This window comes from Anneissia japonica, unplaced genomic scaffold (genome assembly GCF_011630105.1).
Source record: "Anneissia japonica isolate Jap-2015-1 unplaced genomic scaffold, ASM1163010v1 scaffold287773_len227377_cov100, whole genome shotgun sequence".
NCBI lineage: Eukaryota > Metazoa > Echinodermata > Crinoidea > Comatulida > Comatulidae > Anneissia > Anneissia japonica.
The window spans coordinates 107,973-127,009 of NW_022719437.1; the positions used below are offsets into that span (position 1 = coordinate 107,973).

Here is a 19,037-nt window from a genome sequence, read left to right on the forward strand (position 1 = left end):
CTTTGTTAGATATCATTGGAGTGACAACATCGCCTAAGCAAATGTCTTCAGTCGAAATAGACAATAGAAAAAAAGCAAAGTAAGCAAAGTCTAAAGAGGCGTACGACAAACGGAAGTGCGTCAAAACCAGAGTTTTTTTCCCGGGAGATATTGTTAGAATTAAAAAGCCCTGGAATGTCCACAAGGGTAGGAGTAAATTTACTGAACCGGTGGAAATTAGACAACATATTGGTCTAAACGCTTACGTAATGGCCAATGGTCAAAAATGGAATGTGAAACACATAGCCCCATTTCTAGGAAAGCCATCTTTATTAGGCCGAGGGGGAGATAGTCGTGATGATCACAGTAGTGACTTTATAGTTTTTCCAACTGCTGATGATTCAATGAACAACAATTCAACTCAGTTAGGTTCACATTTCTCAAGGATTAAGAGAGTTAGAAATCAACCTAGATGGACTCGTGACTATGTTATGGCTACCAGTAAGAAATAGAAGTGTTTATTGTTATAGTAACTGAGTTTACATTGTACTGTATATGGTATACAGTCATTTTTACTGTGATTATAGTTTCTGCTTTTAGAGAGGGGAAATGTGGTGTTCTTACTGTTGTCCTGTGTGACAATACCGACGTTGAGGGCAGGAGTTGCCACACAGAGAGAGAGAGAGAGAGAGAGAGAGAGAGAGAGAACCACGAGGAAAGAATTAAATTCTGTTCTATGAGTTATACTGTTGTATTATATGTCTTTATTGCTACTTTACAAGCACTCAACACCATACCTTTAACCTCAACCTGTGAACACCCCATGTTTGGTAGGAGTCTGTCTAATGCAATTGGTCCAATAGTTAATCACTAGCAATATTTGATAATTTTCACTATAGTGAACCTTGTGATTTTTTACCTATAGGTGAATAGTAGTTTTTCATGTTTAGAATGTCCTAAGGATCATTCCTGGTAAATTCACGCTCATTTGGGCTATTTTTGAAAATTTGACCCCGATGACACATACGTAACCCCTGATCCAAGACTGGGGTGTAAGAGGTGTTACTTGATCTTAATGATCAAATTTGATTGAATTCCGTTCAATCGTTTGCCATTAGGAACATTTTAAACCTTTGACCTATGAACTTTGACCTATGGGGTAAAGAATATTTTTTTCTTGTTTAGAAGGTCTTAAGGATCATTCCTGGTAAATTTAGGCTGAATTGGGCTATTTTAAAATTTAACCCCGATGACACCTATGTGACCCTTTGATCACAGACTGGGGTGTAGAAGGTGTCGCCGGTTCCTAATGACGAAGTTTGATTGAATTTAGTGCAATGGTTTGCCATTAGTAGCATTTTGAAATGCTACTACTTTAATGACCTTCGACCATAAATCGATGAAAACCATAAAGACCCTACCTTATGGCAATACATATTTGCCCAGTACAAGACTGTGCTATGTTATTTATGACGGAAGAAGTCTTTTATTCATTTTTTTGAAAGTTTTTACCTTAATGACCCCTATGTAACCTTTGACCCCAAGCAGGGAACATCCTATGTATAAGAGGTGTAACCGATTATACTGACCAGGTTTGGTTGAAATCGGCACAACCGTTTGGCACTAGTAGCGTTTTGAAATGTTGCCAGAAAAAAGATAAAATTACCCCTTAATGAACTTTGACCTTTTATCCCTGAACACCCTATAGAGTCTGCCTTATGCCAATGTATATGTGCAAAGGACAAGACTGTGCTACGTTATTTGTGAGACAAGTAGTCTTTTATACGATTTTTGGTTTGTTGACCCTAATTCCCCTTATGTGAACAACAAATGAATGGGAGGTGGCACCGGTCCTACTGATCAAGTTTTAATTAAATCGGTCCTGTAGTTTGCCTCTAGTAGCTTTTTAAAATGTTGCCAGAAAGAAAAAAATAACTAGAGATACTATTTTCAATAGAACATGAACCCAGTTGTTTTTTTAAGAGATAACCAATGTGACCTTAAACCTCAACCTGTGTACACCCTATGTTTGGTAGGAGTCTGTCTAATGCAATTGGTTCAATCGTTAGTCACTAGCAATATTTGATAATTTTCACTATAGTGACCCTTGTGACTTTTGACCTATAGGTGAAGAGTACCCAAGGATATAAAGGGCCAAAGTGATTCATGGGGCTATAAAAGCCCAGCCCATACATTTTAACAATAAATTTGCCTAGTTATATAACCTTTAAAAACTTATTATAAAGGTAGTGGTCTACAAAAGTAAAGTTAAAGTACTTACAAGATGTTGTAAAATCCTAAATGTGATGTTTTCGTGTTCCTATTTAATTAATATTATGACCATAAGTTAAAACCAGTTATAGCCTATAATGGAATGTTGTACAATTTTAGGACACTATACATGTCTCTTATGGGACATTCACCAGTTGACATTTTCCGTGCAAAAACGGCTGTGTTTACAGCATCAATCGGAATCGCTTTATTTTGGTGACGATTATATTTGTGCTTTAATTGAACTTTACTACTACTACATTGACCCTGCCGACAGATCAAATTTACCTAGCCTAGCATAGTACAGTACTGTATATGTTTAGACTAAGAATATAGGTTGAGGTTTTATGTACATGTCTACTACCATCATTTAACATAACTTGGCACTGAGAAGAGGAAGATTTCGCAATTATGTACCCAAGGGCCAAAATGATTTATGAGGCTAAAGCCTAGCCCATACATATTAAATATATAAATTAAAGTAATTACAAGATGTTGTAAAATCCTAAATCTGATGATGTTGTGTTCTTATATAATTAAAAATATGACCATCAGTTAAAAACATTAGTAGCATGTGAGAATGGATTGTTGTACAATGAAACTGGACACTAAGTGTCTGTGGGACATTCACTAGTTGAAATTTTCCCTGCAAAAAAACATCTGTGATTTACAGCATCAATCGGAATGGCTATATTTTGGTGACAGATTATATTTGTGCTTTGATTAAACTGAAACTCTTATTACATTGACCCGGCCGACAGATCAAATTTACCTTTAGCATAGTACAGAGTATGTACGCATAGACAAAGATATATAGGTTTAGGTTTTAACTATAGGCCTACTAGTACTATTTTTAATATTGCAAATATGATTTTTTGAAACCCCTGTGACTTTTGAACTAAATTGACATTAAGACCATATTAAAACATAATTAGAATGCTGGTCCTAAGTATCATTCATAATGAATTTGAACATTACAAAATATGGAAAAGACTGACCTTTGACATATGAACTTTGACCAGTTCAATAAAACATGAACCCAGCCATTTTTCAGGATTTGACACTAAAATGACCGCTGTGACGTTTGAGCTCAAGCTGTGAACACCCCATGTTTGGTAGGAGTCTGTCTAATGCAATCGGTCGAATCGTTCGTCACTAGCAATATTTGATAATTTTCACCAAAATGACCCTTGTGACTTTTGACCTATAAGCCAAGAGTAGTTTTTCATGTTTAAAAGGTCCTAAGGATCATTCCTGGTAAATTCGAACTCAATTGGTCTATTTTGAAAATTTGACCCTGATGACCCCTATGTAACCACTGATGCCAGACAGGGGTGTAGGAGGTGTCACTGGTTCTTAATGATCTAATTTGATTGAATTCCGTTCAATCGTTTGCCATTAGGAACATTTTAAACCTTTGACCTATGAACTTTGACCTATTAAGTTAAGAGTATTGTTTCTTGTTTAGAAGCAGTGCAGTGAACACCCCATGTATGAGAGGTGTCACCGATTATACTGACCAGGTTTGACACTAGTAGCGTTTTGAAATGTTTCCAGAAAAAAGATAAAAATTACCCCTTAATGAATTTTGACCCCTTATCCCTGAACACCCTATAGACCCTGCCTTATGCTTATATGTGCAAAGGACAAGACTGTGCTACGTTATTTGTGAGGTAAGTAGTATTTTATACGATTTTTGTTGCCAGAAAGAAAGAAAGAAAGAAGCTGCTGCTGCTCGGAAACAGAACCCAGTCAGCATGCTGCTGTCTGGGTAACAACTAGTATATATCTGTGTACATATCTTAGTCTTTCCTTATTGTTATTCCTCTATGTTCACTACCCGCGAAGGCTCTAATCAAATAAACCCAAATACCGTACATGCCGATCTTAAACTGTTATATAGGGTGATGTATGCAAATTAAGGCTTCAGCTATTGACACCATTTGTGATTGGCTAGATAAACATATGCACTTCTACATGTCGCCAGTGTGTGACTATTTTATATGGGTCGATAAAACCCGAGTACCGTACGATATGTCGATAAAGGTTAGCCTAATCCTAACCCTCTTCAGCGTAAGGCACATTTTTTTTTACATTAAATGTGGAATACCCTGGCTCTACTACTTGGCGAGTAGTAGTAGTAGTAGTAGTATTAGTGGTCCTAGGTCCTTGGTTGTGTCATCAGTTTCTGTGGTTATTTTTTTATGAAATTGTCAATGCATAGGTCTGCGTACATAGGTAGACAATAGAGCCTAATATACCTTTTTTGAGAAAATTTAATTACAATTCCCCCTGACGAACACTGATGAACTGGCTGTAAAGATAGCCAAAATACGGGCTTTCGACCCACTCGAGTTCTTATTATATTCATACCCTCTTCGCAGCCGCTGGTTCCTAGGACGATTTCTTGGTAATCATCCTCTTCGCAGCCACCATTTGGTTACTGAGATATCTTTTTGGTAACTGCGCATGCTCGACATGGCTTGATAACGTCACTTAAAGTTACTTCCAAGCGCATGCTCACTGTTTTTTTTTTTTAATAAATAATTCACGGATGTTATTTGGTAACTGCGCATGCGCATTACTTAATTCGGAATTCCCATTTCTTCGTAGTAAGAGCTACCGCTACCTACAGTTTCTTAATGACTATTTCCTCTTGATCGTTACAGCCTAAAGGTGCGGCGCGAAAATCTTGGTCCATTACGGTATCAAGTGAGTGTAGGAAATCAACTGTGGTTAAGACATGCAGATCAACTAAGGATTCGGTATTCAGAACCATTAGTAGAGAAAGGTGAATTAGAAGAACCTGAAGTACCGGTTGAATTATGGGAAAAGTTGCTTGACGATAAGGATAATTATAGGATTATGGTTGTAAATGATTAACCAGGTGAAGCTGTAAGCGATAAGCCTGAAATAAGAAAGTCCATCAGAACACGTAAATAAACAAAAATGTACATAGAGGAACGTTAAACATTAAGTACTCTATCTTAATTGGGGCATAACTATTTGATGCTATGGTCAACGGGTGTTGAAAGCATATACCGTGAAAGTATGCATTGTTCTGCTTTGAAGTTTAATTGTTTAGTTGTTAAAATGGTCTTAATATTATGTTAATCTAAAGATTTCATAAAAGTTGGCAAAGGGAGAAATGTTATATACTGATGGTATTATGGTACTACTTTATAGAGAGTAGTAATACGCACTTGCCGAGACCGCGTATAGTTATCTGTAACAGTGCTAATGCAGTGTGGTTGTTGAATAAACGAGGCTCTCCTATACAGACCATGAACAAGGGTATATGAAACCTAACTGTCCTATCAAATACTGACAACTTAGCATAGTAGAAGTGCAACTAGCTGGAAAAGTTTTATTTTTTTTTTATCGAAGAAAACGTCATTTTCGTTGGATTATAGACACGAGGTAAAGCCGCTTACAACGAGCATAGCTATGATACGTCTAGATTCAGGTCACGTGGGCTTTAGCATGGACCGTAGTTTTAACATAGATGGAGACCCCACAACTCAGTCAGCCCGATGGAAACTTTGGAAGAGATCTGTGGATATTTATATCACTGCTAAGTAGAATCCAAGAGTAATATTTGGAAGCTTCTGGAATCTTGGGTACTATAGAGGCAATAAGCCTATTGGTTAATTATGATGTAAGATAACCAATGAAGAACTTAGGCAATATAGAATGCTCTTGAATGCTCTGGAGTTGTACATCTAGGGTATATAAGCTGACAGTTTTATCTTTCTGGGGCTCTGTTTGAAACACATGTTTATGTGAATGTTGTTGTGTCATTTGGATACTGGATTCTTGTTGGAGTTTATACAGAATAAAATTTATTTGAGAGTTGTGTTACAACATTGTGAGCTGTGTTTGTATTTTATATGTCAAAGAGTGATTCCTAGTCATTTCTTTACCGCTCCAAAATACGTCAAGTAGGAATTCATAACATGAGCATCCAGAGGTGCAATTTTGAAATACTTGCTCGTCTCATTTTCATTGGTATGGGCTGAGTGCATATTAACTAAATTTATGAAAGGTGTTTATTTTCATGTATTGCACATTAGATCTTCATCTTCACAAACATATTTGTATGACAAGTTATTGCTAGATACATAATATTTCCCTATGGTGAATGAGATATAGAGATAAAGGCGAAAAGAGTTACAAGTATATACAAGTATATACGAATAAACTGAATACTCAAATAGTAGATAAATTCATCACTATATTACATAAATAATATTCTATGTTTACATAATGTTGCGTACCGTCGTTTTAAAATAGGTACTACTCTGATGATCAGTATTAAGAAAAATAAAAAGAAGTGTGGAACAGTCAAAGTTAAAGGTAAGACATATCAATCATTATCATTACGACTTTAATCACTTTCGCCAAAGCCACAGCTATCACAAAACCGCCACTGCCATTGCCACCGGCACTACAACTGTCACTACCACAACCGTCATCCCCATCACCACCGTCAAAACTAGTATCACCAATATATATTATTATCTATCAGGAAAATAAGTGGGTTGTCACATTTTATTGACAGTTTCAGGTGTGGAAAATATTTTTTTTCAATATTATATGTTGCTTGGATTCTGTGTTGAAAACGTAACATTTGTAGTGAAAAGTAGGCTGACAGTAAATGTTGGTTAAATCATTTCGGATTACAAAATCTGAAAATGGCCACTCTAAAGAACAGTCCTCCTGGCTGCGGCTGCTGCTGCTGTTGCTGCTACTAGTACTACTGCTGTTGTTGACGATGACGATGACTAATACTTCTGCTGCTGCTGCTGCTACTACTACTCCTACTACTCCTGATATTACTATTATTGGCTTTTCCTGTTCTGGCGTTTTTGTTCTGATTTTCTTTTTCACTTTGCATAATATGTTTTCCCTATATGTTGGAGGGTTTTTCTGCCCGGCACACTTTGCTTAGATCTTTTTAAAACTTCAATTAACGCGATCTAAACTCAAATACTCCACTGCCGATATCTAAAAAACGGCTCACTTGATCTAAATAAAACTTTTGATAAAGTTAAACGAATGTCAAGGAGAAAATTATTGTTATTGTTGTTAGGTCGTCCCAGACCTAAATATATCAAAAAATGTATCAATGGTTAATGAAACATTTAGTCATGGTCCAATAAAAAAATAATTAATTTTAGTGACGATCCGGAGTAGAATGTTGATATGAAGACCATTCTAAGTTAAACGTCCCACAAATTTATCTAAATTAATCTTTCGGTAAAGATTTACTAAGTTACAAGGAAGACATTTTTAAATTTAGGTGGCGATCCAGTATTGTGTGTGAGTTTCAAGGTCATTTAACATTTGAACGTAAAAGACAAATAAAACTTTTCAGAATGATTTTTCCAGTGAAGAAATGATAAATAGTGGAGACGATCCGGAGTAGGGTGTAGATATGAGGACCATTCAAGGGGAAACGTCCCGCATCAGATATTTCAGAAGCCGATAAACTGATTTGATTAATTTTTTGGGGGGAAAGCTTAGCCAAGTTACAAGAAAAAAAACCCATTTTAGTGACGATCATATAATAAGCCAAACCAGTCACTCGTCGCAAATAGTGTTTCATAAAAAATGGCCAAAACATGCTAAAATATCAATTTTTTAAAAATCTATTTTATTGCACTAAACTAACAGTTATATATCTATACATATCTATACATATCTATACACGTTTTCCCAAATTTCAATGTTAAAACAACACTTTTTATGGCTTTGATAATTATTTTCTGCATGAGAAATGCCCAAAATCATAAACTTTGAAGGCTGATTTCTGATAATATTGTTCTTTAAACAGCTGATATTTATACGCTTGTAACTGCATAAGGAAATGTCAGATTTGAACGATTTTTTTTACCATTTTATAGCTCTTATTTTACTCTATAAAACTATTAATCACTTAACTTAAAATCAAAGGAAAACGTCCCGGACAAAATATTTCAAAAACCGATAAACTTATCTGAATAAAAGTTTTGGGAAAATTCAGCCAATATTACAAGGAAAAAAATATTAAATTTGGGTGCCGATCCGGTGTGAATTTGAGGGTTTTTTTAAATTCTAACGTCCCAGACCTGAATATCTTAACAAAGTTATCAATGGATCCAAATGAAACTTATCATAATAATTTTTCATGGTCAAATGAAGAAGTGAATAAATGTTGGTGATGATGGGATGATATCCCAAAAACTGATCAAGTGATCTAAATGAGACATTTAAGAAAACGTACAAAATTTTAAAAGGAAGAAACCTTACCTTAATATATCTAACAACTTATCAATGAATCTAAATTGAACCTCCTAGCATAGTTTGTCATGTTTTGATGAAGCAATGATAAAGTTCGGTAGCAATCCGGAGTAGGGTGTGCATATAAGAACAATTTAAAGAATTTTATTGGAGAGTTGATTAAACTATATAAATGCTTATGTTATGTTTTCATTTGTTATTTAAATTTCTTTTTTTTTTAATTTAGAGAATCGTGTTGTTTGTACATAAATACAAATACAAAGATGAAAATGATAATGAATAAAGGTGGGTTACCCCACAAAAGAGAAAAAAAAAACAAACAAAAAAAAAAAACGCTTACGTTTTTCTAAAGCGGGAAAATTTTAATTTTCACTAGTATCAAAGAGGCAATTCCAGAGGTCAGCCTGTAATGTGTCTCAGATAGTCGAAAAAGTGTATTAACATTGAGTATTTAAAAGTATTTATTATGTCCAAGACAGAGAAAATTTAAGATATCACTCACATTAATATAACAAATATATGAGAAGATATAAAGTGATAAAAACAGAACAGGCAGTTGCAAAGTAAGACAATGCAATCAGATCAAATTTATTTTAAGTGAAATTAATATAGTTTAACATGCCTTTCACCATGAAAAAAAGTAACCATTCTCAAAAGGAAAACAAGTACTTTACTTGCAACCTTTCTCTGTACACTCTTGAGCTTATGCATTTGGCCAGATTGATAAGGGCACCACTTCGGTACACCGTATTTATGTTAAGGAGGGACAAGAGTTGTATAGATTTTGAGAGTAACAAAACGGTTGTTTAAAGGATTTAATTATCAATATTCTCTATGTTTATAATTAATGTATTATTATTACTTATATGTTATTAACTTTAATTGCATTTATAAGTGAAAACATTTTACCTTCTATCAAGAACTCATCATCAGGCTAACAGGCAAGTCAAAATGATTTGTTTTGTAAACTATATTATTTAAATAATACAATTATTTTTACAGAATGCTCCAACGAGAAGGATCTGATAAGTATTCAAGCAGAAAATAAAGGTAAAAAAAGACATTATCAAAGAAAGATAAAAACACTGTTCAAATAAAGGACATAAATACACCGTATAGCATAGATCTCAACGAATTTTGTCCTATTAATAAAGAAATTGTGTAATAAATGCCTCTGATTGGATTTGAATCTGCGACTTCTGGCTGTCAAAGCGAGCGTCATAACCATTAGACCACAGAGGCTTCATGTTTGAAATGATTAAAATAACGTCAGATACACTCTATTACAATAAGAGACAGTCGACAAGCAGCCCACATTCTAAGAACGTTAAACTTACAAAATCGATTATGCAAAATTTAATATCATTTTTGCTCTATATATTTTTTGTTAAAATTAAGCTTAGAATAAATGTAAATTCTAAAATCTTTTTGAACATTAAGCTTCTTAATTAACGAACCATTAATGTTGTAATAATAATTGAATATTAGTTTCTTAAGAGATAATGTAAGAATCTGACACTTACGTGGATTGAGAGACATTTTCCAAGTAGAAAACTAATTATACAGCCTATCCGGATATGCTGTTGTAAAAGATGATGCGAAGATGTAAATATATCAGGAACATCATTGACAAACATTGTGAAAACAAATATCCTAATGTGGAGCCTTGTGGGATCCCGGATATGACAGGCAGCAAGTTAGAAGTAAATCCATTATAGGTTACACGTTGAAAATGTTTATGAAGGTAACTTTGAATCTAGGAGAGAAGAGATCCAGAGATGCCAAATTTCTTGACATTGTACACTAAAGGCCAACTAAGACAGCGTCGGCCGACGCAGCCCGACCCGATTTATCGTCTGGGACAGTCCTAAGCCGTCGTGAGAAAAATTAAACATGTTTAATATTCTACGACGCGACTGCCCCCGGCGCTCACCATCGCGTCTGCGTTTAACTCACACAGACACGACGCGACAACAAATCGCATCAGGCTGCGTCGTACGACGCTGTCTGAGATGGCCTTTAGTAGTAGGTCGTGACAGACGAAGTCGAACGCTCTTGAATAGTCAGTATACACTATGTCACACTGACTTTTTTAAATCAAATGCTTCATAAGCAACAGACAGCATCATTGCAAGACTGGTCTGACACGACCTACCAGGTACAAAACCATGCTGGAAAGGAGAAAGAACAGATGATATATGACAAGACATATAATGAAACACGATTGGCGAGGCAGGGATCGGCTCAGACGTGGAGAGAAAGTATTGAGATAACTCCAGTATAAATAACTAGATGAACTTTTATTCAATTCTACAAGAATTAAACCAGAAAGGCAAAATCAGTCAACAACATTATGTAAATCTCATGAAGATCAAATACTGAAAACAGAGAATATGTAACATCATAATTCAGTACTAATGAATAACAGTAATTATTTAATTACAGTGTCGCAACATATTACAGTATTAATGATCGACATAAACTTACGACTTATCTCTCCAACTATACAGTACATTAAATCAGAACAGTACATCAGTTCAATGTTCTCAGTGGTAAACAGTCTGAATGGAATTAAGATAAGTACGGTATAAACAATAGAGCATATAAAAAGCCTGTACCAAGCATGATGGATAAGGAAGCCTCATTTCATAATTAGAAATGGAAATCAATGCGCCACACAAACCATGCTTTCCTTCTGAACAAAGGAAAATAATATAGTATATTTAAATAAATTAGTTCCTACAAAAACCCATTAAAATTCATCATGAATTATATAGAATGCATTAGCACACAAATCTTATAATGTATAAAAATATTCAATCATAGTAACTTATTTTAAACTGAATCAATCAACGCATAAATGTCAATCTACAGCAACAAGCCTAGGCAGAGCTAGTCTACTGCTCAAAACAGCACGCCGCTATCCGCATACACGTGAGACAGTCTAGGCCTAAGCAGAGTGTTACATAGGCTCTGTGCTAAATTAATACTTTGAAGATACAAACAGTTATGTTGCAATCAAACAATTCTTAAATACTTACATAACATCTTAACGATATTCATTAACATCAGGTATGGTTTTAAACGGTAAAACCCAGTGAATACAAGAGAAACATTATGATGAGTTGCATTGAATTCAGCGGCAAGATCTGAATTACCCACGCAAATCTAGTGCCCTCAAGTAGAAATATTAAAAATAAAATGCGCTCTCAAACAATTAGTTTCTAGACGAAACACCCTCCCCCACCATGTGAGGAATTCACATAAACTTGGATCTATTCGTATCCCTCAACTGGATATATAACAGCTAACTTAGTTATGGGACGAACGTAATTCCCATTGGGGTTTTTTACAGATACACTGCGCACGTGGCCGTCCTTTCCTGGATATACATCGGTGATCCTTGCAATGGTCCATTTTCCTCGAGCTTAATTGGGGTCTGCTAACATCACTACATCACCAATTCGTACATCTCTTCTTTCAATACTCCATTTCTTGCGTGGTACAAGAGAAGGAAACACATCCCTAATCCAAACTTTCCAGAACGCATCGACTAGCTTCTTGACGAACTCTACACGTCTCCGTTGGTTTTGGTTTCCCTGAAGGGGCCCTGAGTTACATGGCGTGTGGATCTCCCCAACAGAATGTCGTTCGGGCAAATAAATGAACCGTCATCAGGATCATTCAGCTTTCTACCAATTGGCCTTTCATTAATCAAGTTTGCCACTTCCTGGAAGTATGTGTACAATTCAAACGGCGTCAGACGTTGATCTCCTATAGATTTCTTTAAAGCATGTTTGCAGCTCTTTACCAGTGATTCGGCGCAGCCATTGTGGTGAGGGGCTAATGGTGTAGTGAATCTCCAGGTTACCTGTTCATTAGCACAGTACTCCTTTAGTTGATCTTTATTCCAACCAGCTGTCATCTGTCTTAGTTCTCGTTCTGCCCCCACAAACTGCGTGCCATTGTCACTTTGTATGACTTTGGGTCGACCTCTAATTGCGTAGAATCTCCTCAGTACTTGTATGAATTCCTGTGTTGAACAATCAACAGCAAGCTCTAGGTGTACAGCACGGGTCGTCAAACACGTCAATATCACCCCGTAGTGCTTTGTCGACTTGTTCCTTCCTGCTTTAACATGATAAGGTCCAAAGTAGTCTATTGCGGTATAGTGGAACGATGGTGACTATGGTGTAATTCGTTCTATGGGCAGTTCCGCCATCAACTGATTTTCTGCTTTGTGCTCAAAAGCTCGACATTTAGTACACTGGAACTTCACAGTCTTAACTAAGGTGGTTGCCTTTACAATCCAAAATCTTCGCCTTACTTTTGCGGCAGTTGTAGCGACGCCATAGTGGCCAGTTTCATGGATCTGTCTGGTAATCAGATATGAGGCTCGGTAGCATCTTGGCAGAAGGACAGGATAGGCCTGGTCATATGAGAGTCTCTTGTTACTTGTACGACCTCCTACATATACTATACCGTTCATTCTAAATGGACTTAGAGACTTGTATTCCTTAATCTCCTTTATGGATTTTTGAGCATCCATCACCCAGTGTCTTTCAGCTACCATTAATTCGTGTGCAGATAGTGGGCCATCATCCACGCAGCACTTTGCTCTGGTGTTCACTATAAATCGGAAAACATATGGTGTCACCCGTAGAAGCCTTCGCCAACTTGCGTATCTATTGATGTTAATTGCTGCTTCTAGCTGCTGTATGAGCATTACAGGTTTTGGCTTCCGTTTTTCGGCATCTACATCTTCTTTACTTGCCCTAGGAATGGAACATGGCCATTCAATTTCAGGCAAGCTCAGAAATGAAGGTCCTTCTTTCTATTCACCTTTTAAGTCACTCACACTTACGCCTCTGGAGACTTTGTCTGCAATATTGAACTCTCCTGGTATGTGCTTCCAGTCTGATGGATCGGTGTTGCCTTGGATCTCAGACACTCTGTTGGCAACAAACGGCTTGTAGAGACGCGACTGACCTCTTATCCAGGATAAAGCAATAATCGAGTCTGAGAGGAAAATATATTTTTTTAACTTTACAGTCATTTCCTTGGTTATAGATGTGTATAGTCTGGTGGCTACCACAGCTGCTTGTAGCTCCAACCTCAGAATTGTTAATGCCTTCAGGGGTGCAACTCGGGACTTTGCGGTCAAGAATCCTACACCAAACGTACCATTAGATGTCTCCCATCTAGTGTAGCACACTGCGCCAAAGGCACACTCAGACGCATCACAGATGATGATTAACTGTAAATTTTCAGCATCTGGTTCAGGGATCAAGCATCTCTTAAATGAAATACCATGTAGACTCTTCATCTCGGCAAAGAACTTGAACCAGTTGGATGTCTCTTCAGAATCTAATTCATCGTCCCAACCAACTCCTGCTGCCCAAAGTCGCTGTACCATTATCTTGGCTCGTATCAGGAATGCACCGGCAAATCCAATTGGGTTGAAGATTTTTGAGATTTCACTCAGTACGGTTCTCTTGGTAAGTCTGCCGTGTAATTCATCTTGCTGTACTTTGTACTCTAGCTCATCTGTCTTTGGCTCCCACACGACACCTAATACCTTCTGCTCAGTGTCCTCAGACATCACAGGTTGCTCAGAGTGATCTTGGTCAACATGTAGTTTAGCATTGGAGACCCATTTTTTAACTTTAAATTCTGCTGTGGATAGGACGTTGTCTTTCTCCTTAGTCAGTTCAATGGCTTCCTTTTCATTCTTTACTGAAGTGCAAATATCGTCCATGTATGTGTCTCGCTGTAAAGTTGCTGCGGCTTGTGGGTGGTCAATTTCATTTTCCATAGCTGTCTTTAGTAGTGCAGTCAATGTCATGGCTGGTGCAGGTTTATCCCCCGGCGTCACAATGGCGAGAACATATGTGTCAGGTGAACGCTCTTCAAATTTTCTCCACAAGAATCTGTGGACGTGCATGTCTCTTGGTGGAATCCTAACCTGATAGAACATTTTACTGATGTCGCCGGCAATGTAATTCGACAGGCAAATTACAGTAATATTTTTAGCAAATTTCTTTGAAAAAATTTCGTAGGCATGGGCCTAGGCCTAGCTAGGTATACAGTAATTTCATTTTACAGTAGTTTGGAACGATATCAGGAGTTGGGGTGGTGGCCTACTAGGACTACAATTTATTTGAAGCTATCTTGGGTCCGATCGTCCACACCAGTTGGGCCCAATCGTCTGTCACCCGAAGTTTTCATTACGATGATCAAGAAGCTCAAGAACGTATACCATCTAGGCCCTAGGCTAGGCTTAGATTGCTCTGCTACGTATACTAGGCCTACTACTGCATAACAAAGAAAGCAACCCACGCGGTGCATTCTTAAATTGTACACACATTATTAAAATGTATTAGACTGAACTGAACGATCTACCACCCTCCCATCGCAGTAATTACTGTACTGAACTAGGCCTAGCTTAGGCCTAATGTTTTTGTGGAAAGTTAGATTGTCGTTATGTACCTGACAGTTGGCTTCAATTTGTATTCAAAGGGTATATTGCTGCATAGCCAACTGTCGGGGATATGGTACCTTCATATGACTACTCCATAGAGATAATAATAAGAATACTAGAACGCTAACCGCAATGTATTCGATGTTCGAAATACGCAGAACTGTGTGGGTACCATCCAAGATGGCTGCCATAGATTTAGCCAAACAAATTTCGCTAAGCACCATCGTTTGCAATTGCGCCCTCAATTTACTCAGAGGGTTCAGTACAGCTAGCTACCCGTATGTTTGAAACTCGAGCGTTGCGGTGTTTGGGTGTAAGGTACACGATTTTAATTTTCATTCCTTGGTACTTATTTTTGAATAAGATGCTCCACTTGGCCTCGTTTTGGCTACAATAGTTTAATAATTTATTATTACCATTACTCATTGTCATTAATGGAATAATAGTCAGTCAGAGGGCTTTTTAATATGTAGTGGAGTTGAATAGCTTGGTGGTTAAGATGCTTGGCTTTCAATCCCAGGGTCATGGGTTCAATTCCTGTCAGTGTTGCAGAATTTTTTCTCACAACCAAAACAACTCCACTTCCTAAATCTCATATTAAGATTTAGTTTGTGTTTGTGTAAAGCATCGTGTGTGTATGTTTGTCTTGTGTAAGAGATTGTCACCTACAAGTAGGACAGTGATATATTCGCTATTGACAATCCTTGGCACATGTATTGTGTGCCTAAATAAATAACAAATAATAATAATAAGAATAATAATATGTATACTAAGCCTGAAGGTGGCGCTTTACTACGATGGCCATCTTGGATGGTACACATACATAATTCTGCATTGCTGCGCCATCTTGTCAACACTCTAGTTGTTTAATAGCTCTATGGACTACTCGTACAACAGAAAAAAACGTCGCATGGAGTTAGTGAAAAATGGAGATCTAAATGAAAAAACGATGTATTTCAGCAAGTTTATTAAAACCTTTTTGTTTTATTTTAGGCCTTCTTCAAAATACCTATGCCACAGCAGTTAATTTTTTTGCCGTAAAACCAAAATAGTTTCATGCATGCCGACTTGCCGATCGGTTAGCGTGAGCCCTGACTGAACTCTGCAGAAAATCCACATCGAACTTTGCATGGCGATGTAAAACGAAATGTCGGAAAACTTTTCTTTGACGCATGCGCATTTGCATAAATGTCTATACACATACGCACACACATACTACACACAATAAAAAACAAAAGAAATGTGAGAGTGATTACAATAGTTCCTATTGCATTACATGCATAGGAACTAAAAAAGGATTGGAGTTTTCCACTTAAAAAATTTTTGAGGAAAATGTTTTTTTTTTTTTTCAAATTTTTCGACTGCTAAATAAATATTCATGGCCTAATAACATTTGATTGCAACATTCAATTTTTTTAATTCAAATTTTAGGCACTAGAGTATTAATAGAAGTACAATTTTGCCAAGTTTCATAAGGTTTACTCCAGTAGAAGTTGAGATATGATGTTTTAAAATTACATAGGTGTCAATCTGAGAAATCATCAATTAAAAATTTTTTTATAAGATTTTTTAATGTTTATAATGTGAATTTGGGCCAGTTATTGTGGAAATTAGCCTTAAAAGGCACCAGGGTTATACAGTTTTTTGGATTTTGCCATGAAGGCACTTTTTCGGTAACTCTTCCAAAGACAGCCTTTCAAAAATCGGTTCTAATTCTTTAACAATAGCATTTGGCAATCCATAACGATGTCTATAATTATCCGGATTATTTTGATATTCACACTAACTGTTCTGTCGACAGCGGTCGTGCAAAGGGTTTTCACCGCCTTTTTCATGCCTTCCAGATTGTGTGAATTTTTTCTTATCGCTAGGCCATAGTAGTTTTGCAAGGCATTCATTTTTTGATCTGTTAGCCTGTTCATCCCACCAATAAGTTTTCCATCATATAATTTTATTCCATTTTGTTGGTTTTCAGAGTTCGAAGTTGACTCCCAACACGTTTTTGGACGTGGCCAACACACTCCAATTTTTCAATGTCAATGTCTCCATATGGTGCAGCATCTCTAACCTTGCCATAAGAGACAGTATCAACCATCACCAAGATACTGTGTGTATCTAGAGCTAATTTAAATTCGCCTATTAAAGCAGATTGAGAATTGACACTAGCAGCACTGCTGCCGCTGATCTGTACTTCATTTGAACTAAACGGTTCAATTTGAACACTTTGTAAGCACCGGCTACTTGATTAAGCTGATCTCCATCAGCTTCTACGCTAGAAGTACTATTATTACTAGCTACGGCATTAGAAATTTCATTAATTTAGGTTCGGCTTGATTCACATTTACCTGAACACTATGTTCAGCTACTGAGTCTGCCACTTCGGCTGGTACCATCAGATCGTCATGATCATCTTCTACAATAATATCATTATTCACAACTGAAAGATATTTTCCTACCTTAACTCTGGCTGCTAGGAACCCAGCTTCCGCATCTGTCATCCAGAGGTCCTCTGTCTCATACGCTGCTTCTTCCACTAGTGTGTCGACTAGTTCTTGATGCGCGATCTCTACCTTCCCACTGTCGCTTCGCTTTGGTGAACATCTCCTCGATTGTTTTGGTTTCTGCTTCCGCTGCCATCAAGGTATCCAATGACTTCAGGCTCCTGGTCAATGCTCCTTTTCTGTTCCTCCGAACTATCGTTCTAGTCACGTCTTCTACCGCTGGCTCAGCCATTGCTAAATTCATTCACTGTTGTGTAATGTGTAGGGTTAACTGCTGTGAGTTTGGTCAACGATGAGGGCGCCCATGTAAACAAACGCAAACTAAATATACACCAATGCATTAATCTGCAAACTCTGTTTAGTCTGGTGACTAAAGAAATACAAATATAACAATCAATGATTCGCTTAAACCATGAACAACAACAATGATAATAATGGCATCAATATTGTTAATACTGATAATCGTCTCAATATCATACAATGCAATCAAAATCAACGTTAATGATTTCATCTAATGTTAAACTATAATTCAATGGCGAGACAGAAGTAACAATACATGACTAAATCGTCATCCGTAAATGCTAATATTAGAAACACAGTACATGAGTTCACAGTAAACGTTCAAACCTTACATGAATTATGGCGCAACAAACTCGTGATCAACAACCCTTCAATTCAATCAATGATCTCATATTCTCGCTCATACTCTGTAAATAAAAGTCTTTAGGATTTAAACACTTTAATAAATATGTTAAAGTGTTTAATTTGTAACACTTTATAAACACTTCAATGTGTCTAGTGTTAAACAAAATGTTTAATTTTTAAACACATGAGCATGAGGCAATTTTACACGATGTTTAGAGAAAATAAACACAACATTTAGGCCAAATAAACACTTTAATGAACACAATGTTTATTTAATAAACACTTCAAAGCATGTACATATTAAACAGTTTTAACTGTTTACAGCTCTGTAACACTTTTTGTATGTATATATTCAACAACATTTTAAACATAGTGTTTAATTAACATAAACACTCTTCAAATAGTTTGATTAACACCTGTGATAAACACAGGATTTTTAGAAATGTAATGTTTACAAATATTCTTCGACACTTTCTAAGCATTATTTTTATATAAAAAATGCAAAATTTCAAAAAGTTTGATTAACACCTGTGATAAACACAGTATTTATAGAAATGTAATGTTTACGAATTATTCTAAGGATTATTTTTATAAAAAATGCAAAATTTCAATATATAACTATGTTAACATTTCAATCAGATAACTGGTTGATAAAGAAAAGTATTGGGTGTCATTTGGTCTTTTATTCAACATTTATGGATAGCCATAAATATTCATGAATATCAATAAATATTTGTGGATAGCCATAAATATATGAAATAAAAGATAAAATGACACCCCCAAAAACGTTTTGTTTAGAAAGTAATCTTAGACACTTCCACATTATTTTCATTAAAAATATAAAATGTTTATTCAACATTAATGGATAACCATAAATA

At 36.3% G+C, this 19,037-nt stretch overlaps 1 protein-coding gene across 1 annotated transcript; it reads right to left on the reverse strand.

Moving 5' to 3' along the window:
• Positions 1–13,366: 13,366 nt before the first annotated feature.
• LOC117110895 lies at positions 13,367–14,509 on the reverse strand. The gene has a single exon (XM_033253725.1). The coding sequence runs from the start codon at positions 14,507–14,509 to the stop codon at positions 13,367–13,369; it is 1,143 nt and encodes a 380-aa protein (XP_033109616.1).
• Positions 14,510–19,037: the final 4,528 nt, after the last annotated feature.